Source organism: Amia ocellicauda, chromosome 14 (genome assembly GCF_036373705.1).
Source record: "Amia ocellicauda isolate fAmiCal2 chromosome 14, fAmiCal2.hap1, whole genome shotgun sequence".
Taxonomy (NCBI): Eukaryota; Metazoa; Chordata; class Actinopteri; order Amiiformes; family Amiidae; genus Amia; species Amia ocellicauda.
The window spans coordinates 27,073,600-27,101,016 of NC_089863.1; the positions used below are offsets into that span (position 1 = coordinate 27,073,600).

Here is a 27,417-nt window from a genome sequence, read left to right on the forward strand (position 1 = left end):
GAAATCCCCTCAACAATGTTCCAACATCTAGTGGAAAGCTTTCCCAGAAGAGTGGAGGCTGTTATTGCATCAAAGGGGGGACCAACTCCATATTAATGCCCATGATTTTGGAATGAGATGTTTGACGAGCAGGTGTCCACATACTTTTGACAATGTAGTGTATGTACTTTGACCCCCTGTCCAGTATTTTGAATATGTCGTTAAGAATTGTATCAGTCTACAATTTGCCCTCAACCCCACAACCATCAACGTCTAATTGCCAGCACCCCCTCTAGGTTGACATTTCGCAAACCCCCCCACCAGGGGTCCGTTATTTTCATATCTCAAAAGTGGCAAACAAGGTGCAGGGGGCATGACTCCTGCATGTGACCTTAACTCCCTGGCAACCATCTTTTGGACATTTCAGATAACAGATGGCTATAAAATGAGGTTAATTTAGGTAGATGAAGAATTTGGTTGGAATAAAATAATTTGGAAATTCTTAAAACTTTACAGTTAAAGTGGACTTTACTTCTTTTGCAAGAGGTTTATGAGAGATGCCCTGAGATTATAGAATCACTTCTAGAAAGTGAGAGGTGTGAGAAAGTGAAGGTGTCATATAATTACAATTAATACAAAATAATGTATTATGTACTAATAGCTGGAGTGAGAACTGATCTAATTTTATAACCCCCAACACACAACAATACCTATGAAGTTACATATTTTGTTAATTTAAGAAATCTGGACTTAATATCTTGGTGAGTTTAATGATGGGGGAATGAGTGGAGCAGCTCCATGACCTCAGCTCCGGCTCCAGCAATGCCAGCTCCAGCTCCGCTCCGCATCTTGCACAGATCTGCAGAAATCTTCTGATCCCATTGGTGGCACAGCGCAGATCTGCGCATAACTGCGGACATAAGAGGTATAAGAGGTACATCTGATCCAATCACCGACAGCGCCTACTGTTGGTGGGGGGAACCAAAAAAATGATGATCCCTCGACGAGCAGGATGAGCTTCCTCCTCTGTAGTACCGGAACATACTCCTCTTGAAAGAGCCCAGGATGGATCCGGCGCACCTCCGGTCTCCAGTCCTCCTGCACCGGGACACAGTCTCTCAAACAGGTTAACGCAGGTTAACTGTGTCCTACACAACCTATTCCTCAAATGTGTTTTCTAGTTGTTTACATTCACAAAACACTCTTCACATCCTGTACTTGTCTTTACAATAATGCTTAGCTTTTATCCTAAACCTGCAGAAAGAAACCTCTTAAATGAGCAGCTCATACCGCTGCTCCTTCTGCACTTTCCCGCTCATTTCTCTAGCTTCCCCTGCAAAAATGAAGTCTCTCAGTGACCGCAGCGCCGGTCCTCTCTGTGTCCACCTCTCCTGTCTCTCAGTGACCGCAGCGCCAGTCCTCTCTGTGTCCACCTCTCCTGTCTCTCAGTGACCACAGTGCCGGTCCTCTCTGTGTCCACCTCTCCTGTCTCTCAGTGACTGCAGTGCTGCTCCTCTCTGGGCAGCCAGCTCTGCCTGTGTCGGCCCATCTGTCTGTCCAGGCTGTGGTCACTGAGCCGGTACTGGGTCAGATCTGTCTCTGCTTCGTATCTCTGACAGTGAAGAGACTCTGCAGGGTGGACTCTCTGTTTAGGGTCCAATAGTGATCCAGTTCACTGTGGGATTTAGATTCTGTGTCCCAATGATCCAGACAGGAGGTTTGATCTTTATAATCTGGTTGACTCTGACTGGGGGCAGGAAAGGAGTGCTGACCTGAAGCCGGTCAGTGTTCACAGTGTTAGTGGGGGTCAGAATGAGCTGCCCTCTGCCTCTTTGATCTCATTCTCTCTCTCTCTTGCGCTTCCCCACATACACCTTTCACCTCTCTCTCTCTCTCTCTCTCTCTCTCTCTCTCTCTGCACCTTTCACCTCTCGCCTCTCCCTCATCCTCTGTCTCTCTCTCTCCCGCCTCCCCTCCTCAGATAGTGTAGCACCTGATTCTCCAGTGATGGAAACTGCAGGGGTCAGGGGTCAGCTTTAATTAGCCAGGAAAACCTCAACTGCCCTTCCTCTTTCTTCCTCCTCAGTCGGTTTGTTTCAGTTTTGGCAGTGACCTGTGCACCGGGCCCACAGAGCTGCATCGCTATTGTTAGATTTGAAGGTCGTGGCTGTTTGCAGCCAGCCGGCCGCAGTGGCCCCTGTCCATGTCTACCCCCTGTGAGCTCTGTGCCAGACTCCCCTCAGATTGCTATTATCATTAGTATTTTTCTATTATTATTAATAGTAGATTGTTGTAATTATTATCATTATTGAAATGTATGTACACTTTACACTTTACTCAAACATGCTTCGAGTCCCACATCTCCCAGTGTGTGTGTGTGATTGTTGGAGTGTGTGTATCTGTGTGTGTGTGATTGCATGAAATATTCTCTCCCTCTGACTCACGCACACAGAAACAAGAACTTCTTGCAAAGAAGCGGCCTGGCTCGGAAAGACAGGAACATTATTTTTAAGGGTGATGTTTCAAGGGCTTGTGTGAGTGTGTGTGGTAGTTTGTGTGTCAGTTTTATCTTGAGAGGGAATTGAAGGCGGGGCTGAGCTGGCACAGTTGAGGAAGCTGAGGTGTGTGTGAGTCTCTGTATGTGTGAATGTGTGTGTGTGTGTGTCTGTGTAAGCCAATGTCCTGTGTCTCTCAGTGTCACTCTCCTGCAGGCAGTATGGGAGCCGCTACTCTGTGCGCTGTGCTGTGTGAGTACCACCGTCTTTCTCTACTCTCTGAGACAATGTGTGTGTGTGAGAGTACCACCGTCACTCTCTCCTCTCTGAGACACTGTCTGTGTGTGTGAGTACCACCGTCTCTCTCTCCTCTCTGAGAGACTGTGTGAGAGTACCACCGTCTCTCTCTCCTCTCTAAGACACTGTCTGTGTGTGAGAGTACCACCGTCTCTCTCTACTCTCTGAGAGTCTGTGTGTGTGAGTACCACCGTCTCTCTCTCTCCTCTCTGAGACACTGTGTGTGTGAGTACCACCGTCTCTCTCCTCTCTGAGACACTGTGTGTGTGAGTACCACCGTCTCTCTCCTCTCTGAGACACTGTGTGTGTGAGTACCACCGTCTCTCTCTCGTCTCTGAGACACTGTGTGTGTGTGAGTACCACTGTCTCTCTGTCCTCTCTGAGACACTGTGTGTGTGAGTACCACCATCTCTCTCTCCTGTCTGAGACATTGTCTGTGTGTGTGTGTGTGAGTACCACCATCTCTCTCTCCTCTCTGAGACACTGTCTGTGTGTGTGTGAGTACCACCGTCTCTCTCTCATCTCTAAGACACTGTCTGTGTGTGTGAGTACCACCGTCTCTCTCTCATCTCTGAGACACTGTCTGTGTGTGTGTGTGAGTACCACCGTCTCTCTCTCATCTCTGAGACACTGTCTGTGTGTGTGTGAGAGTACCACCGTCTCTCTGTCCTCTCTGAGACACTGTCTGTGTGTGAGAGTACCACCGTCTCTCTCTCCTCTCTGAGACACTGTCTGTGTGTGAGAGTACCACCGTCTCTCTCTCATCTCTGAGACACTGTCTGTGTGTGTGAGTGCCACCGTCTCTCTGTCCTCTCTGAGACACTGTCTGTGTGTGAGAGTACCACCGTCTCTCTCTCCTCTCTGAGACACTGTCTGTGTGTGAGAGTACCACCGTCTCTCTCTCCTCTCTGAGACACTGTCTGTGTGTGAGAGTACCACCGTCTCACACCTCTCTGAGACACTGTCTGTGTGTGAGAATACCACCGTCTCTCTCTCCTCTGTGAGAGTCTGTGTGTGTGAGTACCACCGTCTCTCTCTCCTCTGTGAGAGTCTGTGTGTGTGAGTACCACCGTCTCTCTCTCCTCTCTGAGACACTGTGTGTGTGTGAGAGTACCACCGTCTCTCTCTCCTCTCTGAGACACTGTCTGTGTGTGAGAATACCACCGTCTCTCTCTCCTCTGTGTGACACTGTCTGTGTGTGTGAGTGCCACCGTCTCTCTGTCCTCTCTGAGACACTGTCTGTGTGTGAGAGTACCACCGTCTCTCTCTCCTCTCTGAGACACTGTCTGTGTGTGAGAGTACCACCGTCTCTCTCTCCTCTCTGAGACACTGTCTGTGTGTGAGAGTACCACCGTCTCACACCTCTCTGAGACACTGTCTGTGTGTGAGAATACCACCATCTCTCTCTCCTCTGTGAGAGTCTGTGTGTGTGAGTACCACCGTCTCTCTCTCCTCTGTGAGAGTCTGTGTGTGTGAGTACCACCGTCTCTCTCTCCTCTCTGAGACACTGTGTGTGTGTGAGAGTACCACCGTCTCTCTCTCCTCTCTGAGACACTGTCTGTGTGTGAGAATACCACCGTCTCTCTCTCCTCTGTGTGACACTGTCTGTGTGTGTGAGTACCACCGTCTCTCTCTCATCTCTGAGACATTAGGCACATTTACACGGCCATCTCTGATCCGGATCAGACACATCGGTACATTTGATCTGGCAGTGAAACGCTTGACCAACTCCAGTCCCAGCATGCACTGCAGTGGCGTGTGTTTTAAAGGCAGGCGGCAGACAAACAGCCTTCACATCAGTGGAGCAGATAGGAGAGCACATCCCTACTGCCCATATTATATTATTATTATTATTTTTATTTCTTGGCAGACGCCCTTATCCAGGGCGACTTACAACATAAGTGCAATACAAAATGCAACAATACAGTTAAGTACAAGGCATCAAACACTGCAAATTCAAATTTACATTAAAAGAAGCAATTCAAGATACATTTCACAATTTCTAATTTATACAGTTAAGTACTGTAAGTGCGGACATACATTCTGGAAAGTAAAGCTAAGTGCCGTCAAGATGTAAGGTCACAGTCAAGGGTTACGGGAAAGGGAGCAAGGAGGAAATCAATCAATAACGCAAGAAGCATGATAAAATGCTATGAAGTGCTATCTAACGGGGATTAAACAGGACTAATATTACAAGTACTGTCTGAAAAGATGTGTCTTGAGTAAGCGCTGGAATGAGGCGCAGGACTCTGCTGTTTTGACTTCGGTGGGAAGGTTGTTCCACCATTTAGGGGCCAGGGATGAGAAGGAGCAGCTCTGGAGGAAGGAGAGTGGAGAGGAGGCCGAGTTAGTCTTCTGGCACTGGAAGACCGCAGTGGTCTGGAAACTAAATTCTGTTCCAAATCAGTGAAGCTGAGGAGATTGTTTTCAAATATGTGATATAAATGTGTAATACCTTTCCTTTTCCATGTGCTAAACAATATTGGCATTTTTATAATAAGGAAGTCAGGATTCGACCATATTGGGCGTCATTGTAAACTGAGTGAGTCTGTTAATTTTCCACAAAGTTGAGGAGATTACAGTGTTATGATGTTTTACAGTTGGGGTTATGAAGGGTAAGTCATTAACTGAAATGTCTTTACATACAGCCTGTTTGATTTGTATCCATAGGTTGATGTGTTTATTTGAGTGTAGCCATTTTCTAATATATTGTAGTTGATTAGCCAGGTAGTATTGAACAACATTGGTGCCTCTAGGGCTCCTTGGACTTTGCTTTCCTGTAATGTGGTTAACTTAATCCGAGGTTGATTATTTTTCCAGTACAGTTTTGTAATTATTGAGTCTAATGTCGGGAACCATGTGGTTGTAGGTTGTACTGGACCCATGGCGAGAAGGTAGTTAATTTAGGGCAGAATGGACATTTTAATTGTTCCCATTCTGTCAGTGATGGACAGTGGTGGGTTCATCCATCGGTTCAGATCATCTTGTATGATTTGTATGAGTGGAGTAAAATGTAGATGGAATAACTGACAGATTTGTTGAGATATTGATGTCTAGGTATTTGATAATCCAGTGCTGAAAGGGAGAGCAGGTGTCTGGCCTGCAGCATTCTGGGAGTCTCCGCATCAGGGAAGCATTGGAGATTTAGTCCAGTTTATGGAGTAGTCCATAATAGAGAATGCATTTATGACTTCAATCGCTTTTTGTATTGAATCTGAGGGATTTTGGAGGAACAATACATCATCTGCATAAACGCTGATCTTGTGGTTTGTACTGAGACTTTGAATTCTGTCTTATTGCAGCAGCTAGTGGTTCAAGAAATAGAGCAGAAAGAGAGAGAGAGAGAGACAGAGAGAGAGAGAGAGAGAGAGAGAGAGAGAGGGGAGGGAGAGAGATCCTTGTCTGGTGCTCAATGTGAAGCTTTGTGATGTTATCCCATTCTTAGTGACCGCTGCCATAGGTGAAGTGTATAATGTCTTTATCCAGTGAATGAACGATTCAAAAACCAATTACCAAAGTAGAAATTTCCAGTTCACTGTGTCAAAGGCTTTTTCTTTAGCTAATGATACAATTATTGTTTTTACTGTATTGTGTTTTGTTATGTTAATTAAATTGAGTAGGCGACGCATGTTGTTTGAAGAGCGTCTACCTCTGATGAAGCCAGTTTGGTCGGGGTAGATAAGCAATGGAGTTACCGATTCTAATCAGGTGGCTAGAGCTTCACTGATTATCTGAAGGTCTGTATTTATTAGATATAGGGGGCGATAGCTAGAGCATAGTGTTGGGTCCTTGTCTGGTTTAAGTAATACTGAGAAGGGCTGTGTTCATGTGTGGACGAACTGTAGAAGATTGTTTTAATTTGGATGCCATTTTGGTAAATAATGGTGAGATTGTTTGCCAGAAGTGTTTATAAAACTCGGTAGGGTTCATGAGTGGCCCAAAACCCCCAAATATTTTAGTTTTCCAATTGCTTATTGTGGAACGAAAATTGAATGACCAAAACACAGACCATATACACAGCTGGATGTTAACTGGACTGTGGACTGAAACTGCCTAGAAAGCAAAGCGTCCCTATTCCTTTTTCTTCAGGGTTGAGATTTCTGAGGTTTCACCAGGAGCAGTAATATCCAAACTGAAAACGGGAAACGATGTCATTCTCTATTTTCTGTCTGTTAGAAAAACCTAAAATACAAAATCACTGTGACATCGCTATCGCACTCTAGCGTCTGCAGGCTGGAATTACATCTGTTGGTATAATTTCACTTACCATTCAGTAATCTCATACTCGTTTGAATGTTGTGTATGGTCTGTCCCAAGGGTCATTTCTAGCCTTTTGGGGGCCCTAAGCAGGATTTGATTTGCCCCCCCCTCACTTTTTTTCCTCATCCCATTTTTTTCAATGACATAGGTTTAGTGTCTTACACATTTTTGCCCCAGGCTCAGTCATAGTCAGCAGCACCTGTAGTCTGAAGTCTGTCAGTCAATAAAGGTCCTGACAGATATTGCAGATTTAAATAAGTGTATCTAGACCAGGGGTTCTCAGACTTTATCTTGAGCCTCTTCTGAGCAATGACAAAAAATGATTGCGCCTCCTCATAGTTTATAAGAACAATACAGCAATATTTGGAAAATCATGAATAAAAAAGTAGGGATTTGATCAATATAGAGATCCGTATGAGTTGCAGAAATAGGCTATACATTTTGAGATCAAAAACAGTAGAAATGGAAACCGCTAAAATAAAACTTTACAACCATTTAAGAAACATGACACAAACCAATGATAGATTAATTCCATATAATATTCATTTTTCCTACCTGATCAGTGGGAGGGGTGTGTTTGTTTCCTCAATGCCCAAAGTAATGGGATTTGGGGTTGCAATTTTAGACACATAAGTCATCTTCCAAATTAAGTGATATTTAGTTTTAATTGCAGTTAATGTCGAGAAGCCGCTACATGTAAATCCCAGTTTTAAATAAGCTTTGTCAAATTTTCAGCTTTTGCGTTTTGCCGGAACCTCCACTGATGTATTGGATGCAATTCTCCCTTTCTCACAAAACAATACATTTCTCACAACAACTTCTCTTTAAGCACAACGTGTATGGCAAGCCAAATTATCATTTAGAGATATCTCTAAATTATTTCCAGATATCTCTAAATCATTTTGAGATATCTATAAATCATTTTGAGATATCTGCAAATCATTTGGAGATTTCATTTAGGTGAACTTGGACTGTCCAGTTCAATTAAAGTAAAAAGAAAAAAAAAAAAATACAGCCAGCTAGCTTTATCTACACACCTAATGTCATCGACATATTGTTGTACAGCAATAAAAATGAAGCACAATAATATAATATTACAATACCTTTCTCTTGTGCTTGTTTTTGTGTGCCATATTGGTGCGTTCTTGTTTTTTTTTTTTTTTCGCTAGTATAATTTGGTTGCGTTGCAATCCTAATTTTGTTATTCAATTTTTTTCTACTACACCCAAGGCAGGTTTGATTGATGGCAGGTTTCTAGAGCATAACTTACACCGATCAGCCATAACATTATGACCACTGACAGGTGAAGTGAATGACACTGATAATCTTGTTATCATGGCACCTGTCAGTGGGTGGGATATATTAGGCAGCAAGTGAACATTTTGTACTCAAAGTTGATGTGTTAGAAGCAGGAAAAATGGGCAAGTGTAAGGGCCAAAGTGTGATGGCTAGACGACTGGGTCAGAGCATCTCCAAAACTTCAGCTCTTGTGGGGTGTTCCCGGTCTGCAGTGGTCAGTACCTATCAAAAGTTGTCCAAGGAAGGAAAAGCGGTGAACCGGCGACAGGGTCATGGGCGGCCAAGGCTCATTGATGCATGTGGGGAGCGATGGCTGGCCCGTCTGGTCCAATCCGACAGACGAGCTACTGTAGCTCAAATTGCTGAAAAAGTGAATGCTGGTTCTGATAGAAAGGTATCAGAACACACAGTGCATCGCAGTTTGTTGCGTATGGGGCTGCGTAGCCACAGAACAGTCAGGGTGCCCATGCTGACCCCTGTCCACTGCCGAAAGCGCCTACAATGGGCATGTGAGCATCAAAACTGGACCACGGAGCAATGGAAGAAGGTGGCCTGGTCTGATAAATCATGTTTTCTTTTACATCGTGTGAATGGCCAAGTGTGTGTGCGTCGCTTACCTGGAGGACACATGGCACCAGGATGCACTATGGGAAGAAGGCAAGCCGGCGGGGGCAGTGTGATGCTTTGGGCAATGTTCTGCTGGGAAACCTTGGGTCCTGCCATCCATGTGGATGTTACTTTGACATGTACCACCTACCTAAGCATTGTTGTAGACCATGAACACCCTTTCATGGAAACGTTATTCCCTGATGGCATTGGCCCCTTTCAGCAAGATAAACGCCCTGCCACAAAGCAAAAATGGTTCAGGAATGGTTTGAGGAACACAACAATGAGTTCAAGGTGTTGACTTGTCCTCCAAATTCCTCAAGATCTCAATCCAATCGAGCATCTGTGGGATGTGCTGGACAAACAAGTCCGATCCATGGAGGCCCCACCTCGCAACTTACAGGACTTAAAGGATCTGCTGCTAACGTCTTGGTGCCAGAGGCAATGCTTCTTGAGAATAGCAAACTCAAAATTTGTGATTGTTTTTTATAGGACAGTGCAGCTCTAACCAACACCTCCAATCTTGTCTCATTATCTGACTCCTGACTCCAATTAGCTTTTGGAGAAGTCATTAGCCTAGGGATTCACATACATATTCCACCTTGCACTGTGAATGTTTAAATTATGTATTCACTATAGACAAGAAAAAAAGAATGATTTGTGTGTTATTAGTTTAAGCAGACTGTGTTTGTCTATTGTTGTGATTTAGATGAAGATCAGATCGAATTTTATGACCAATTTATACAGAAATCCAGGTAATTCCAAAGGGTTCACATACTTTTTCTTGCCACTGTATACTGTAACTAGCTCGAGCCTTCCTTGACACATGCCCGCACCCCCCTTGGAAGGTACGCCCCACAGTTTGACACAAACTACAATTACTAAATCCCACTTACTGATTTTAAAGTACTAGCTAATTAGATAACTTGATAATTTATGCTGGAGAAGTAGGTAGCAGTATAGAGGCTAAACAAACTCTTGCAGTTCCTATATCTATATCTACACTACTGGTCAAACGTTTTAGAACTGCTAGAGTTTTTTTTCTGCTGCACCAACGCATACCAAAACCTGATTGATGGCAGGTTTTTAGAGTGTAACTTATTTTTGATTCAATGAGCAAACATAAAATCCAGCCATAAAACTGATCACTGTGATTATAGAAAATAATTGAAAATATATTCAATGTATTAATTATATTTTTTTGCTAGGGGGCCCTAAGCAGCCACTTATGTTGCTTATGCCTAGAACCGGCTCTGATACTACACACTGCACTGACACACTAGTATACACTACACGCTGGTGACCAATGGGAGTGATTCATAATGACAGAAATCGAGAGAAGACTCTCATGATGCCGTTCAGCTCTACAAGCTGTGCTTCACAATAAAATGGCACCAGGGACACAGAAAAGCACTTGCAATACAGTGCTCAGCCATCAGTTTATTTTTTGTTTATTTGAAACCTTGTACTGTATCAAGTGCGTAGTAGAGAGAGAGAGATCATCTTTTATTTATTTATTTATTATATTTATGTTGTTCATTAATTTATTTATTTATTTTATTTTGGCACAAAAGATAGTCCAATACAGCCCAGCTCGGCTCACCTGCAGAAAGTATTTACATGTACATGCTTTTGTTCTATTTTTTAAATACCGGTACATGATTTCTCACTACTTAACTGAGAAGAAAATAAACGCCCCCAGCCCCTGGTGTCACGGGTTCCTTGGTTCCAGACCAGCAGGTTTATGGTGCCGGCACAGAGCCACTTTTGCTGGCTGAGAACCATTTTGTTTGCGGTGGAAATGCGCAGAATGCGCAGATTAGGCTCCGCCTCCTGCACCAGCACCAGCACCGTGCCGTTGGAAGAGCGCCGAGTGGGCCAGTCAGAGTCCCAACCTCAATCCAATCTGAAATGTGTGGCATGACTTGAAGATCGCTGTCCATCAACGCTCCCCAAGGAACTGGACAGAGCTTGAACATTTTTGTAAAGAAAAATAGTCAAATCTTACCAAATCTAGGTGTGCAGAGTTGAGACTGATCTCCACAGACTCACAGCTGTAACTTCTGCCAAAGGTGCTTCCAACAAATACGAACTCAGGGGGGTGGAGAGTTATCCAAGTATGAGATTTCAGATATTTTTTCACAATAAACATTTTCCCCTTAACAGTGTGAATTATGGTGTGCAGGTACAGTAAGTGGGAAACATACTTAAAAGCATGAAACTCTGAGGCACTGACACAAAATGTGAGTAATTTTCAAGGTGGTGCAGACTTTTTATAGGCACTGTGTATACTCTGACTTGTGTACTATACACTCTGACTGGTGTTTATTGTGTTTCAGTGCTCAGTGCTGCCATCAGCCCTGGACAGACTGAAGGTAAGAGAGCAGCCACACACACAAAGATGCAGTAATACACACACTGACTCACACTGACACACTGACACACATATATATATAAACACACACACACACACACACAAACATGCAGTAATACACACACTGACTCACACTGACACACATATATAGATAAACACACACACACACACACACACAAACATGCAGTAATACACACACTGACACACAAACTCACACACACTGACTCACACTCACATTGACACACTGACACACACACACACACACCTGACACACACACACAAACATGCAGTAATACACACACTGACTCACACTGACACACTGACACACACACACACACACACACACACACACACACACTGACACACACACACAAACATGCAGTAATACACACACTGACTCACACTGACACACATATATATATAAACACACACACACACACAAACATGCAGTAATACACACACTGACTCACACTGACACACTGACACAAACACACAATGCAGTAATACACACACTGACTCACACTCACACTGACACACTGACACACACACACACACACACACACACACACTGACACGCACACACAAACATGCAGTAATACACACACTGACTCACACTGACACACTGACACACATATATATATAAACACACACACACACACACACACACAAACATGCAGTAATACACACACTGACTCACACTGACACACTGACACAAACACACAATGCAGTAATACACACACTGACACACAAACTCACACACACTGACTCACACTCACACTGAAACACACACACACACACACACACACACACACTGACACACACACACAAACATGCAGTAATACACACACTGACTCACACTGACACACTGACACAAACACACAATGCAGTAATACACACACTGACCCACACTCACACTGACACACACACACACACACACACACACACACTCGCCCTGCAGACTCCTGCCAGGATCGCCACAATATCATTTTAATACAGCGGACAGGACTGCGGTTGATAAAGGTTACATGTTCCTGCCTTACATGCATTTTAAATGCCCTCAAAAGTGTAACCTATTTACTGTGTCTGTAAAAGTATTGCAGTACGAATCCCAGCCACAACACGATGTAGGGTTTAAAATAGTTTGATAAATATTCTGTATAGTTTCAGTTTTATCCAGCATTGTCTGAGGAGCGTCTTTCACTCATTTCTGTAGCTTGTTCTGTGATCTGAGCCTGCTTGTCATTCCGCTCCCAGCGGAAAACTCAAACACCATAACTATGTTAAAACAACTATGGTAAATAAATATAATAACGACTGTAAAACCAAATAAACACATTTGTTTTTTGTCTGAAGACTGATGAAGGATTTTATGGTAATTTGAAAAAAATATTTTGAAAATGCATTGGAGCATTATCAGAGGAATGTAAAAGGCCAATATCGGGCAATAATATCAGTGCTCCGTTATATCGGTTGGGCCTTAATCTTAAACAAGAAATAAATACCATACTCCTCTGTCTGTGAAGAGCTCTGGTGTGATTATAAATCTGTGCTCTCTGGTTCTGCAGCTGTAACCCCCAAAGATCTGTAACCCGACAGGGCAACCAGATGGGTGAGTGTGTGTCTGCGCAGACCTGCGACACTGATTAAGACACATACTCAACACCAGTTAAACATTGTGCTCAACAGGTTCTGTAACCCAACCCAAGCACAAACAACAGGGTCAGTCAATCAATCAATGTGTAACAACTATACTGCCGGGAGGGGAGGCAACCATTAGGCCTGGGCCCTAAGCTGTGGACCCCCAGAGTTATTTTCTCCTACATGCCATCCATAGGAGTTTTTGTGTTTATTGTAGTATGTTTATCACTCTGTAAAGTGCTCTGTGTTCATACCAAAGCTCTTAATCGGCTTAATCGGTGCTGCTGGCTGTGGTCTTCCCTCTGGTGGGGGCCTCTCGCTGGCACTGTGGGGGGGTTGTGCCTCATCTGACTTCCACGGTGAGGGAAAGGTGCCTCATCACACCCTCAGAAGGGGCTGTTGCTGCAAGACAAAAAGACTGTTGTGCTCAAATACTGGTCATGCAATGCAGGACATTTCCAAAAGCAATTGTGCATTGCATGTCCATGGCACACCGGCGGCACTATGGGCTAGAAAAACAGAGACTGAACAGATGAGTCTTCAGCCGTGATTTAAAGGCTAAGACAGAGGGGGCATCTCTTACATGGGTTGGAAGATTGTTCCACAGTTTCAGGGCCCTATAACTAAATGCTCAACCACCTGTGTATTTTAGGGAGCACTATGTAACCGGCTTCCTGGGATCACAATGGCTGACCTGGACTGTATTCAATATTTTAAGTAGGGGGTGCCAGACCCTTTAGTGCTTTAAATGCTAGTAAGAGAACTTTAAAGTCTATCCTGTAGCACATGGGCAGCCAGTGAAGAGAAGCTCATACTGGAGTGATGTGGTCATGTGTTTGTTTTTCTGGCTCCCGGGAGGCATTTTACTGCTACTGCTGGTGACATTGTAACTATGGAGTCTCAATAATGAGCCCCTTCTCGGCAGATGCGCCGCTGAGGGTTTCGAATCTGTTTGTGCTCTGAATGGGAGACAGGTGTGCCGGAGCTGCTGGTTTCATGCTTCTAGAGCCCCTTTTTACCGAGATCCAGTGGTCCTGCTGTGATTGTGTAGCCGCCGGTGTGGGCCTCTCGCTGGCTACAGCGGGGCCAGGAGAACTAGAGGAGGAATTTATTAATTCTGAATCTGGGTTTGTGCAGACTGAGTCCAGCCAATTTGTGGACTCTTTTAGTATCTACGTGCTTCTCCAACATGCGCACTCGTTCCCCAACTCCCATTTTGTGCAGTAAAATTATAATGATGGTCGGCGGATCCAACCATGATAAACATGCTGCACAACAAACAGTACGTGGCTTTAAGAGACATATTAGCAGTGCTGCCCTTTGTGTGTGACTGTTGTTCCTGCTTCACTTTATAACTAAGTCATGCAATGGTTACTAATGGTGTGTGTGTGTGTGTGTGTGTGTGTGTGTGTGTGTGTGTGTGTTTGTATTGCTCGCCCTGGACAAGGGTGTCATGGTCTCTCAGGGGAAGGACCGCAGAGCTTAGGGAGTTGGGACCAGGTACAGTTCACGTAGAGTGGGCAGACAAGACAAAGGGGCTAGGCAAAGATGTGGTCGAGGAAACAAACTATGGTCGTGGGATCAGGCAGACAGACTAGCAAAGGCAAGATGGAATCGAAAACGGAAAGACAGGCAATAATAATCAAAGAGACGAGGAGACGAGGAGACGGCTTGGAATCGTAGCTAAAGCTGACGAGACTTCGCCCCGAGTGAGGGCAGTGAGGGGTTTAAGACAGGGAGCAGGAACTGGGAAGAAAGTTGCAGAGGAAATGGAAACAGAGGAAGAGTGAACAAGTGCACAAGGGAGACCGGAATGTTAATAGGGTGATTGATAGGTTAAAAAAGAACAATGAAGGGAAAGGAAAGACAGGGAGACAGCGGCCTCTAGTGGAGAGAGAGTGTAATGGCTTAAAACCCTGACAGTACCGCCCCCTCCAAGCTCGAGGTAGCCAAAATGGGTCAGACATGGCGGGGAGGGCCATAGGACATGGACTGGGTCGGGAGGTCTGGGAAGTGGCCACAGGATCGGAAATGGGTCGGGAGGTCTGGGAGGCGGCCACAGGACGGGGATAGGGTCCGGAGGTCTGGGAGGCAGCCACAGGACAGGAGCGGGGTCCGGTGGCCGGGAAGGCGGCCACAGGACGGGAGCAGGGTCAGGAGGTCCAGGAGGCGGCCCCAGGATAGGAGCAGTGTCCGGTGTCCGGGAAGGCGGCCACAGGATTAGGACAGGGTCCAGAGGTCTAGTAGACGGCCCCAGAACAGGAGCGGGGTCAGGAGGTCTGGCAGAGGGCCACCGGGCAGAGGCAGGGTGCAGGTCACGCGGAGGATGTGCTAGACACACTGGAGGCGGCATCGAGGAAGGCAAAACCACAGGAGGCGGCATCACTGGAGGCGGTGCAGCCGTGGAAGATGGGACCGTAGAAGGCTCAGGAGGCGGATCTGCGGAAGGCGGAGCCGAGGGAGGCGGCGCAATAGGAGGCAGAGCCGAGGGAGGAGTCACCGAGAGAGGAGCAGTCACAAGGGGCGGCGCCGTGGGAGCTCTAGGAGCCGTGGAAATCAGGAGAGTCTTGACTAGCGAACCCGTGGGAGCCTCGGGAGGCATGAAAGCCTTAGGAGCTGGAGACGCAGGCGGCTGGGCACTCGGGCTGGGCAGTGGCGGCCCAGATCGGGACCGGGATTTGGACCTCTGGTTCGGCAACGATGGCCGGGACTGGGACCGGGATCGAGACCTCTGGTTCGGCAGTGGCAGCCGGGACATGTACCTTTTTCTCTCTCTCTTCTCTTCGGGACCTCTGGCTGGATGGCCGGGGTCTCCTCTACAACTCCTACTGTAAAGGCCGAGCCACACAACCACAGTGCCACGTCGATATACGTGACCAGGGTCCAGTCACATATACCTGCCGGCAGCAAGAAGGCCATGGGCTCGCTCAGCCCCCGACGAAACAGGTCCTTGAGGCAAACCTCGCCAAAGTCCACCTCTGCAGCCACAGCGCAAAAGTCCTCCACATATGTCTCGACGGGACGGTTTTCCTGGCGTAGTCCGAAGAGGAGAACTGCTGGGTCCATGGCTGGCGAAGTGTTCTGTCACGGTCTCTCAGGGGAGGCCCGCAGGGTTAGGGAGTTGGGTGTGTGTGTGTGTGTGTGTCTGGTCAGTTCACTGCAGCTCCTTCACAGTGAACAGAGACAGGAGATCTAACTGTTACATGTGCTCTGTCCACAGCTCTGCCCCACGCCTCCCTGACCGTAGAGCCGCACTGGAGCCCCATCTACACTGGAGAGACAGTGTCTCTGAGGTGTGGGCTCTATGGGGGCTACACAGACTGGCAGTATCACTGGTATAAAGATGGGAAACGCATTGAAGATGCCCAGCCTGCTGGACACACTGTGACTGGGGACACACTCTCCATCACTGCAGTGTCTGTGTCTGATGGGGGGCAGTATCAATGTAAGGGACAGAGAGCAGAAAGACCCCTGTCCTCACAGCTCAGTGACCCAGTCTCTCTCTCTGTGTCAGGTGAGTGTCTCCTCAGTCCTGCATTACAGATTAACTGAAACTCATTCGGAGAACGCAGTGGTCACAAGACACTCAGATCATCATCCAATAATATCGATGCCATTTGCCGGACTTGTCTGGCTCAGGTCGTGCTGTGACACAAGACTGCACTGCCCTCGTCTGTGAGATTGTTCATTCATTTGAGATGGATGAGTTAGTAAATAGTATTAAAAACATTGATGTATGGTGCAGGTCTGACACTTCCACTCACTGTCCCTCGGGCTACAGGGAGGTCATAGTGCCTTTGCTGAAACACAGCACAGTCCGGCACGGCAGAGACTCTGGGGGAAATATCATTTGCTATAAAGCAGAGCTCACCAAATCTATCCAGCCCATAAATGAAGGAGAATCACATATGTGGTTAAAAATGTGTAAAAATATGGTCTCAAATAAGAATCACATCTACCTGCATGCAATATACATCCCACCCTCAGAATCCCCGTATTTTAACGAGGACATATTTTCTAGGGGAAATCTGTGGAGATCTGAATGCCAGAACAGGCACCTTACATGACTACTCGCACACAGGGAGTCAACCACATATTTGGTCAAAATTCCCTTTACTCCACTCCCACCAGCTCCCACAGAAACAGTTACAACCGGGAGACAAACACACATGGGAGACAGTTACTACAGCTCTGTCAAAGCCTGGGCCTGTACCCTGTTAATGGTAGGATCCGAGAGGACTCTCTGGGAAGATGCACCTACAGCTGGACTCTTGGAAGCAGTGTAGTAGACACCATCACCGACCTCAACCCCTCCTGTATTCGTGAATCCACGGTCAGGCCTCAATCCCCTCTGTCAGATCACAGCCAAACCACTGTGTTTCTTAAAGAACAGAGCGAAGCAGCACAGCGAGCTGTACAACCTCCATCAGTCATACAGAAGAATACCAGAAAGCAATGGGAAACCCAGAAATACAATCACTGATGGACAACTTTCTGGTCACCACATACCCACACTGTACACAAGGAGTAAATCTGGCTGTAGAAAAATGGAATAATATATGTAAACAGATATCTCTGAAATCTAAATTAAAAATCAATAAAAGAGCAAACAAATTGAAAGACAATCATTGGTTTGACAAGGAATGTAAGAAATTCTGAAAACAACTTTGATAATTATCAAATAATAAACACAGACAACCAGACATCAAAGATCTACGCCTTAGACCCCGTTCATATTTGAGATTTAGGGCGGCCCAGGTCTGCCTTAACTCAAATGTGAACGGTTTCAAAGATTTAAGTCGGCCTGGGCCGGATCAAAACTAGTCCCGCTATTTGACCAGGACTAAATCATTTCACCCGGCTGAAAGGCGGCCTAAATGTGACTGTGACGCGCCGGGCCCTGAGCCGGTGGAAAGCGTCAGCGCGTGATGCAACTCAAGCCCCGCCCCCAGAGTAAACACAAAGTAAACACAGAGTAAACACAGAGTAAACACAGACACCGACACAACTGCACCGCTGCAAGACACAGTATTGTCTCTGTATTGTTTGAATGTCATATCGATCACTAGCTCACATCTTTATATATATTATAAAAGTCTAGGCTAAGTAAAGAGTTTAATGATGTAAACAGTTTAAATATAAATTAAATAAAAGTGTGTGTAGCTGGTAAACTTGCTATTGTTTGTTCTTGTACTAAGTATGATTGAAGTCTGGAATTTAACAGCATGCATTTTACACGTGGAAATTGCATTGTGAAATTGAGAACGGGACCATAACTTTATTAATTATCCGAATTTTGCATTAAAACGGTATAAGCAGGTTTCCATTCAAATCAATGCATTTTAAAACGAGACCAGCTATTTACTATGCAATCCAAAATGCGATTATATTGAGCTGAGCAGTACAATCACAAATGCCGGCGTTGGAGGTGACAACTGGGACGATGCAGAAATGAAAGCGCTGTTTACAATGTGGATGAACAGAAACCGCAGGAAGTGCACAGCGCTGCTATGAGGATATTATAACTATAGACGCGTCACAGAGGCTGCTTTCCATGCATACGATTGCACACTAATGCACACGATTTATTGTGATTTAATGCAGATGTCCTAGTAAAGGTGCTTCCCTTTCGGGTGAATTGTATAACAGCTTTTTTAAACTTGCAGAACTGAAGATAGACATTTGAAAAAGGAAATATATGAATTAGATTCCCCATTGAACCAGCACATTTTTAATTATTTTAGAAAGCTTCGGCTGCAAAGGGTTAAGATTACTTTCAAAGAAAATATAGAACCGATCAATAGCCTATATATTCACATCGATATTAATAAGTTGTGATTATAAACACATCGTACACACCTGTAATCAAACCTAATGTCCTGCGTCACTGGTTTGTTTGAGCAGATTTGTTTATTCCCGGCATGCATTTCGTGTAGGCCTCCTTTTCGCCGGCATATGTGAGGCTGCCCAGAGGTGGCCCAGGCCCGGCCTAGTAAGTGTGAACGGGGTCTTAGTTACTGCGAGACATTAATTAATTACAAACTCACATTCAAAAAGAAAAAGAACAACCACATCAATAAAAAACTGACAGAGATCAAGGAATAGATGATGAATAAACCTGACGAATTGGCTATTGAAAATGGAAACACATGGAAAGAACATTTTGAAAAAATATACAAAACAACAACACAAAATGATCAAGCTAAACAAATGGAATTGTCAATTAAAGACAATCAGAAGCCCCTGGACTCCCCGATCACTGAGTGGAACTGAAGGAGAAACTGCAGGCCCTCCAGAACAGAAAAGCCAGCGGGGCAGACAGCCTCTCCAGTGAGATGCTGAAACACAGCAGCCCCAAGCTGCAGGAAGCCCTGCTCAAACTCCTTAACACAACTCTAAAGGTGGGACATTTCCCTGACATCTGGAATCAAGGGTTAATTACCCCCTTACATAGAAATGGAGACAAATTCGACCCCAACAACTACTGGGGCACCTGTGTGAGCAGTAACCTGGGGAAGGTGTTCTGCAGCATCATCAACACCCGGATACTGGCTTCAAGACTGGATTCTGGATTCAAGTCTTCAAAATCATGAACGGCATCGACCACATCAAACCAGAGGAGCTTTTCCAGATCAACAGGGACACACGCACCCGGGGACACAAATGGTAATTGGGCTTCAAGGCATTAAAGACAGAAAACAGGAGACACTTCTTCACGCAGAGAGGCGTCACAAACTGAACAAACTCCCCAGCGATGTGGTTGAAGCTGAAAATTTGGGAACATTAAAAAACAGACTGGATAGGATCCTTGGATAACTCAGTTATTAATGGACACCAAACGAGCACAATGGGGCGAATGGCCTCCTCTCCATTGTAAACTGTCTTATGTTCTTATGTTCCTCAACACACACTGTCCTGAGTAAGAGTCAGATTGTCTTCCTCCCAAAACACCGCACTACAGATCATATCTACACCCTACACACTCTCATAGAGAAACATGTAAATAAAGATATAAAGAGATTTACAGGAGCTCAGCCTGTCCTGACCGTGTGCTCTGTGTTACAGGAGCTCAGCCTGTCCTGACTGTGTGCTCTGTGTTACAGGAGCTCAGCCTGTCCTGACTGTGTGCTCTGTGTTACAGGAGCTCAGCCTGTCCTGACCGTATGCTCTGTGTTACAGGAGCTCAGCCTGTCCTGACTGTGTGCTCTGTGTTACAGGAGTTCGGCCCCAGCCTGTCCTGACTGTCTCTCCACTGGGACAGATATTCGAGGGAGACTCAGTGACTCTGCGCTGTGAGGTTACAGGGGCGTCTGCAGGCTGGAGGTATTACTGGTACAGATCTGGACAGAGCAGGGCTGGACTGGACAATGTGTGGTACAATGGCAGATGGGTCTATCTGCAGCCCCTATCTGACAGCAGCAGCGGAGCTGGAGGCACCTTCACCATCAGCGCTGTGACTGGGACACACAGAGGGCTGTACTGGTGCAGAGCTGGGAGAGGAGACGCACCCTATTACACTCAGTACAGCGAGGACGTGACTCTGACAGTGTCAGGTGAGTGATGCAGTGTGTTAATAGGACACACTCTGGACTGTGTTCATCTCTGGAGTGGCCTTTAGTGGTATGGTAAAAAGTAGACAGACATGCTAAAAAATTAAATAAAAAAAATCATTTATTTAGTGCAGGCAGACCAAGACCATACTCTAAAAACTATATATATAAATTAACAGCAAAATATGTTCAGTGCACAATATCATATAAAAAGTTAATTCAACTAAGTGGTTAAATGTAACGAAGGGCATTACAACTGTTGAAAAACAATATCACGCAGAACAAACATGCTATCCTCTCTGTTTTATTCTATTTGATTAACTTAACTTTGACTGCACACCTGAGCTGAGCATGATAAAAACATATCCACAGTTAATTTAAGCAGTTTCAAGTCAAATAAATAAGCCTACCAAAAGGGCAAGGACAAACATATTAAATAATATTTATAAAATCTATTTCGTCCACAAGTCCAACCTAGAAAAAGGACAAGCAGAGTGCGAGATAAAAACTAATTCAACATCTGGGAAAACTCCATGGATAAAAGTGCGGGATACAGTTTAATTGGAAATCGTCACACCAAGCACATAGAAAGGAGAACTGACTGCCGCAGCTCTCCCTTCCTTTCTGTTTAGAAATCGACTTCAGTTGGATATATCATTAAAAAAAGTCTAAAGTAGATGTTTAAATATTACATTTTCATAACTTTGAATAAGTTTGATTTGATAAAAGATTCATGAATTTGCCCAAAAAAAAATTACATAATATTTTTGAAGGGACAAAAATCTCACGGCACACTTGGGGAGTCCTCATGGCACACCATTGTTCCACTTCACACGGGTTGAAAACTGTGGCACTAAGTAGGAAAGTAGTACGAAAATCCTGAAATGTTTGTTCCTTAATGCCAGGAGTATAAGGAACAAGATGTTAGACCTAGAATCCACAGTGCTGGCGTGTGACTATGATGTTGTAGGAGTGACAGAAACATGGTTTACAGAAAATAATGGGGATGAATACAAGTTGGAAGGATACACACAGTTTAGGAGAGACAGGCAAAATCGAAGAGGGGGTGGGGTAGCATTATATGTCAGAAATGACATTGAGGCAGAAGAACTCAAATTAGATCCCAGAATCTTTGTGGGTTAAACTATTGAATAAAAGATCCGGAGGATTAGTGGTAGGAGTGTTACAGACCACCCAACTCAGATATTCAGAAAGATGTTGCATTGTACAATGTAATCAGGACTGCATGTAGCAAGGATGTGGTTGTTATAATGGATTTAAATTTCCCAAACATACAGTGCGGGATTAAAGTATTTGATCCACGGCTGATTTTGTATGTTTGCCCACTGACTTGGAGAAGATCTGCAAAGAGGAGTGGGACAAAATCCCTCCTGAGATGTGTGCAAACCTGGTGGCCAACTACAAGAAACGTCTGACCTCTGTGATTGCCAACATGGGTTTTGTCAGTCGATGGAGTCAAATACTTATTTCACTCATTAACATGCAAATCAATTTATAACTTTTTTGAAATGCGTTTTTCTGGATTTTTAGGTTGTTATTCTGTCTCTCACTGTTAAAATACACCTACCATTAAAATTATAGACTGATCATTTCTTTGTTAGTGGGTAAACGTACAAAATCAGCAGGGGAACAAATATTTTTTTCCCTCACTGTATATTTTGTAAGTCACCCTGGACAAGGGTGTCTACTAAGAAATAATAATAATAATAATAATAATAATAATAATAATATTTATTATTATTATTATTATTATTATTATTATTATTATTATTATTATTATTATTATTATTATTATCAGGTTACTGTTAGTGTTCAGGTGACTGTCTTGGTGATCAGGTGACTGGCTGTGTCTCTCTCTGTGATGGGTGAGTGGAGGAGCCCTGGGCGTCCCAGAGTCATTGTGTGCGTCTGTGTGTTGCTGTGGTGAGTTTGCGGTTTGTCACAATGTCACAACGGTACAGGGGCCCCTCAGCCTCCCTCCTCCAGCTTCCTCTACCTGCCTGTGTGCTTGTATCTGAGACTGAACAGCCCATGCTGCTGGGTGTAGAGCTGACCAGGCTTGTGAGTCTTCTTACTGTATATATACAGTCATACAATAGATTATATTACATTAAATACAGCTCGGCCCACTGCCACTGTGTCTGTGTCTCCAAAGAGACCCTGGTACCCTGGAGAGACGCTCACTCTGCGCTGTCAGATTTCAGGGTCTCTCTCAGGCTGGACCTATCTCTGGTTCAGTGGCACACAAAGGACTCCTGTGGAGTCGAGTCCCAGATACACCAACACCCTCACTGTGTCTGCTGTGTCTCAGCAGTACTGGTGTCAGGGTCAGAGGACAGAACGACCACAGACCTCACAGCCCAGTGCTCCTCTTGGAGTGACTGTGACTGGTGAGTGCACTGTGTCTATCACTGTGTCTATCACTGTGTGTGTGTTTGTGTGTGCGTGTGCGTGTGCGTGTGCGTTTGTGCGTGCGTGTCTGGTCAGTTCACTGCAGCTCCTTTACAGTGTACAGAGACAGGAGATCGAACTGTTACATGTGCTCTGTCCACAGCTCTGCCCCACGCCTCCCTGACCGTAGAGCCGCACTGGAGCCCCATCTACACTGGAGAGACAGTGTCTCTGAGGTGTGGGCTCTCAGGGGGCTACACGGACTGGCAGTATCACTGGTATAAAGATGGGAAACGCATTGAAGATGCCCAGCCTGCTGGACACACTGTGACTGGGGACAAACTCTCCATAACTGCAGTGTCTGTGTCTGATGGGGGGAAGTATCACTGTGAGGGACAGAGAGCAGACAGACCCCTGTCCTCACAGCGCAGTGACCCAGTCTCTCTCTCTGAGTGTCTCCTCAGTCCTGCATTACAGATGAACTGAAACTCACTTGCAGAACGCGGTGGTCACAAATGTGCACTTATCATTTATTTAGGACAGTGTTAATGTAAGACTAATACAATTTGATTACACTCATATGCAACATGAAGCGTCTGTTGGGTTACAGGAGAGGAACAGATAATCCCTGCTCTTCTCCCTGCCCCTCCAGACACGGGACAGTCAGTCTCTCTTGGCAGTAGGCAGCCGGTGTGTCTTTGTCTTCTGCTCTTCTTCTCTCTCCTCCTTCTTTTTTATCTTCAGTTGTAGACTTTTACAAGTTATAACCCAGACACTCAGATCATCATCCAATAATATCGATGCCATTTGCCTGATGTTGTCTGGCTCAGGTCTTACCGTGACACAAGACTGCGCTGCCCTTGTCTGTGAGATTGTTCATTCATTTGAGTTTGAAGAACCCAGTCTGGATGCATAGATGGTAAATGTATTTATTTAACATGCCAGGCCTGGAAGGGGCCCGACACGGAAGCACTCTACCTCAGCAGAGACTTATTGAACAGCACAAGAGGTCAGCCTTATATACATAACAGGACATGTGGATCTGTGGCCGATGTCTGCCAGAGTGTTATCTCGAGGTCAGATTTCTGACCCTGGTAATGTTCATGGTAGTCTTCCTCGGAAGAGGTGTGGGATCCAAAGAACAGATGTCTTCCTTTGATATACTAGGAAAGGTCCGATCCCACGGATCTTATTTAACAACTGTCAATCGCTCATTAACAAAAACAGTTCCTGCCTATCTGGAGAAACAATTAAGTCACTAACGGATTTTCAACAAAACAGCTGTAGGCTATTTCAGCACTGTGTGATCTTTTATTACTGACAGGAGTTTCTAACAAATTGACCTTGTTGACCTATTGCTTAGCCTGCTAAAGCTAATCTGCTCAGTCTGTATACAAGCTACTTCTAATGCTAGTGTTAATATAAATCATTATATAATTATCACAAAACACTTTCTTCAACTTTCCTATACAGCGTCTTCAGAGATGGATGGGTTTGTAAATAGTATTAAAAACATTGATGTAATTATGCTACAGGAGACATGGTGCAGGTCTGACACTTCCACTCACTGTCCCTCGGGCTACAGGGAGGTCATAGTGCCTTTGCTGAAACACAGCACAGTCCGGCACGGCAGAGACTCTGGGGGAAATATCATTTGCTATAAAGCAGAGCTCACCAAATCTATCCAGCCCATAAATGAAGGAGAATCACATATGTGGTTAAAAATGTGTAAAAATATGGTCTCAAATAAGAATGACATCTACCTGCATGCAATAAACATCCCACCCTCAGAATCCCCGTATTTTAACGAGGACATATTTTCTAGGGGAAATCTGTGGAGATCTGAATGCCAGAAAAGGCACCTTACATGACTACTCGCACACAGGGAGTCAACCACATATTTGGTCAAAATTCCCTTTACTCCACTCCCACCAGCTCCCACAGAAATAGTTACAACCGGGAGACAAACACACATGGGAGACAGTTACTACAGCTCTGTCAAAGCCTGGGCCTGTACCCTGTTAATGGTAGGATCCGAGAGGACTCTCTGGGAAGATGCACCTACAGCTGGACTCTTGGAAGCAGTGTAGTAGACACCATCACCGACCTCAACCCCTCCTGTATTCGTGAATCCACGGTCAGGCCTCAATCCCCTCTGTCAGATCACAGCCAAACCACTGTGTTTCTTAAAGAACAGAGCGAAGCAGCACAGCGAGCTGTACAACCTCCATCAGTCATACAGAAGAAAACCAGAAAGCAATGGGAAACCCAGAAATACAATCACTGATGGACAACTTTCTGGTCACCACATACCCACACTGTACACAAGGAGTAAATCTGGCTGTAGAAAAATGGAATAATATATGTAAACAGATAGCTCTGAAATCTAAATTAAAAATCAATAAAAGAGCAAACAAATTGAAAGACAATCATTGGTTTGACAAGGAATGTAAGAAATTCTGAAAACAACTTTGATAATTATCAAATAATAAACACAGACAACCAGACATCAAAGATATACGCCTTAGACCCCGTTCATATTTGAGATTTAGGGCGGCCCAGGTCTGCCTTAACTCAAATGTGAACGGTTTCAAAGATTTAAGTCGGCCTGGGCCGGATCAAAACTAGTCCCGCTATTTGACCAGGCCTAAATCATTTCACCCGGCTGAAAGGCGGCCTAAATGTGATTGTGACGCGCCGGGCCCAGAGCCGGTGGAAAGCGTCAGCGTGTGATGCAACTGAAGCCCCGCCCCCAGAGTAAACACAAAGTAAACACAGAGTAAACACAGAGTAAACACAGACACCGACACAACTGCACTGCTGCAAGACACAGTATTGTCTCTGTATTGTTTGAATGTCATATCGATCGCTAGCTCACATCTTTATATATATTATAAAAGTCTAGGCTAAGTAAAGAGTTTAATGATGTAAACAGTTTAAATATAAATTAAATAAAAGTGTGTGTAGCTGGTAAACTTGCTATTGTTTGTTCTTGTACTAAGTATGATTGAAGTCTGGAATTTAACAGCATGCATTTTACACGTGGAAATTGCATTGTGAAATTGAGAACGGGACCATAACTTTATTAATTATCCGAATTTTGCATTAAAACGGTATAAGCAGGTTTCCATTCAAATCAATGCATTTTAAAACGAGACCAGCAATTTACTATGCAATCCAAAATGCGATTATATTGAGCTGAGCAGTACAATCACAAATGCCGGCGTTGGAGGTGACAACTGGGACGATGCAGAAATGAAAGCGCTGTTTACAATGTGGATGAACAGAAACCGCAGGAAGTGCACAGCGCTGCTATGAGGATATTATAACTATAGACGCGTCACAGAGGCTGCTTTCCATGCATACGATTGCACACTAATGCACACGATTTATTGTGATTTAATGCAGATGTCCTAGTAAAGGTGCTTCCCTTTCGGGTGAATTGTATAACAGCTTTTTTAAACTTGCAGAACTGAAGATAGACATTTGAAAAAGGAAATATATGAATTAGATGCCCCATTGAACCAGCACATTTTTAATTATTTTAGAAAGCTTTGGCTGCAAAGGGTTAAGATTACTTTCAAAGAAAATATAGAACCGATCAATAGCCTATATATTCACATCGATATTAATAAGTTGTGATTATAAACACATCGTACACACCTATAATCAAACCTAATGTCCTGCGTCACTGGTTTGTTTGAGCAGATTTGTCGATTGTAAACTGTCTTATGTTCTTATGTTCCTCAACACACACTGTCCTGAGTAAGAGTCAGATTGTCTTCCTCCCAAAACACCGCACTACAGATCATATCTACACCCTACACACCCTCATAGAGAAACATGTAAATAAAGATATAAAGAGATTTACAGGAGCTCAGCCTGTCCTGACCGTGTGCTCTGTGTTACAGGAGCTCAGCCTGTCCTGACTGTGTGCTCTGTGTTACAGGAGCTCAGCCTGTCCTGACTGTGTGCTCTGTGTTACAGGAGCTCAGCCTGTCCTGACTGTGTGCTCTGTGTTACAGGAGCTCAGCCTGTCCTGACTGTGTGCTCTGTGTTACAGGAGTTCGGCCCCAGCCTGTCCTGACTGTCTCTCCACTGGGACAGATATTCGAGGGAGACTCAGTGACTCTGCGCTGTGAGGTTACAGGGGCGTCTGCAGGCTGGAGGTATTACTGGTACAGAACTGGACAGAGCAGGGCTGGACTGGACTATGTGAGGTACAATGGCAGACGGGTCTATCTGCAGCCCCTCTCTGACAGCAGCAGCGGAGCTGGAGGCACCTTCACCATCAGCGCTGTGACTGGGACACACAGAGGGCTGTACTGGTGCAGAGCTGAGAGAGGAGACGCACCCTATTACACTCAGTACAGCGGGGCTGTGACTCTGACAGTGTCAGGTGAGTGATGCAGTGTGTTAATAGGACACACTCTGGACTGTGTTCATCTCTGGAGTGGCCTTTAGTGGTATGGTAAAAAGTAGACAGACATGCTAAAAAATTACTTAA

General features: G+C 44.9%; 1 protein-coding gene across 1 annotated transcript; it reads left to right on the forward strand.

Moving 5' to 3' along the window:
* The first annotated feature begins 2,482 nt into the window (after positions 1-2,482).
* Positions 2,483-27,417, forward strand: LOC136767367 (Fc receptor-like protein 5). The gene is made up of 6 exons (XM_066721134.1): positions 2,483-2,726; positions 11,276-11,311; positions 16,169-16,462; positions 20,169-20,501; positions 23,074-23,340; positions 26,974-27,417. Exons 1-6 carry the CDS (start codon positions 2,627-2,629, stop codon positions 27,315-27,317), a joined length of 1,374 nt encoding a protein of 457 aa, XP_066577231.1. The 5' UTR covers positions 2,483-2,626; the 3' UTR covers positions 27,318-27,417.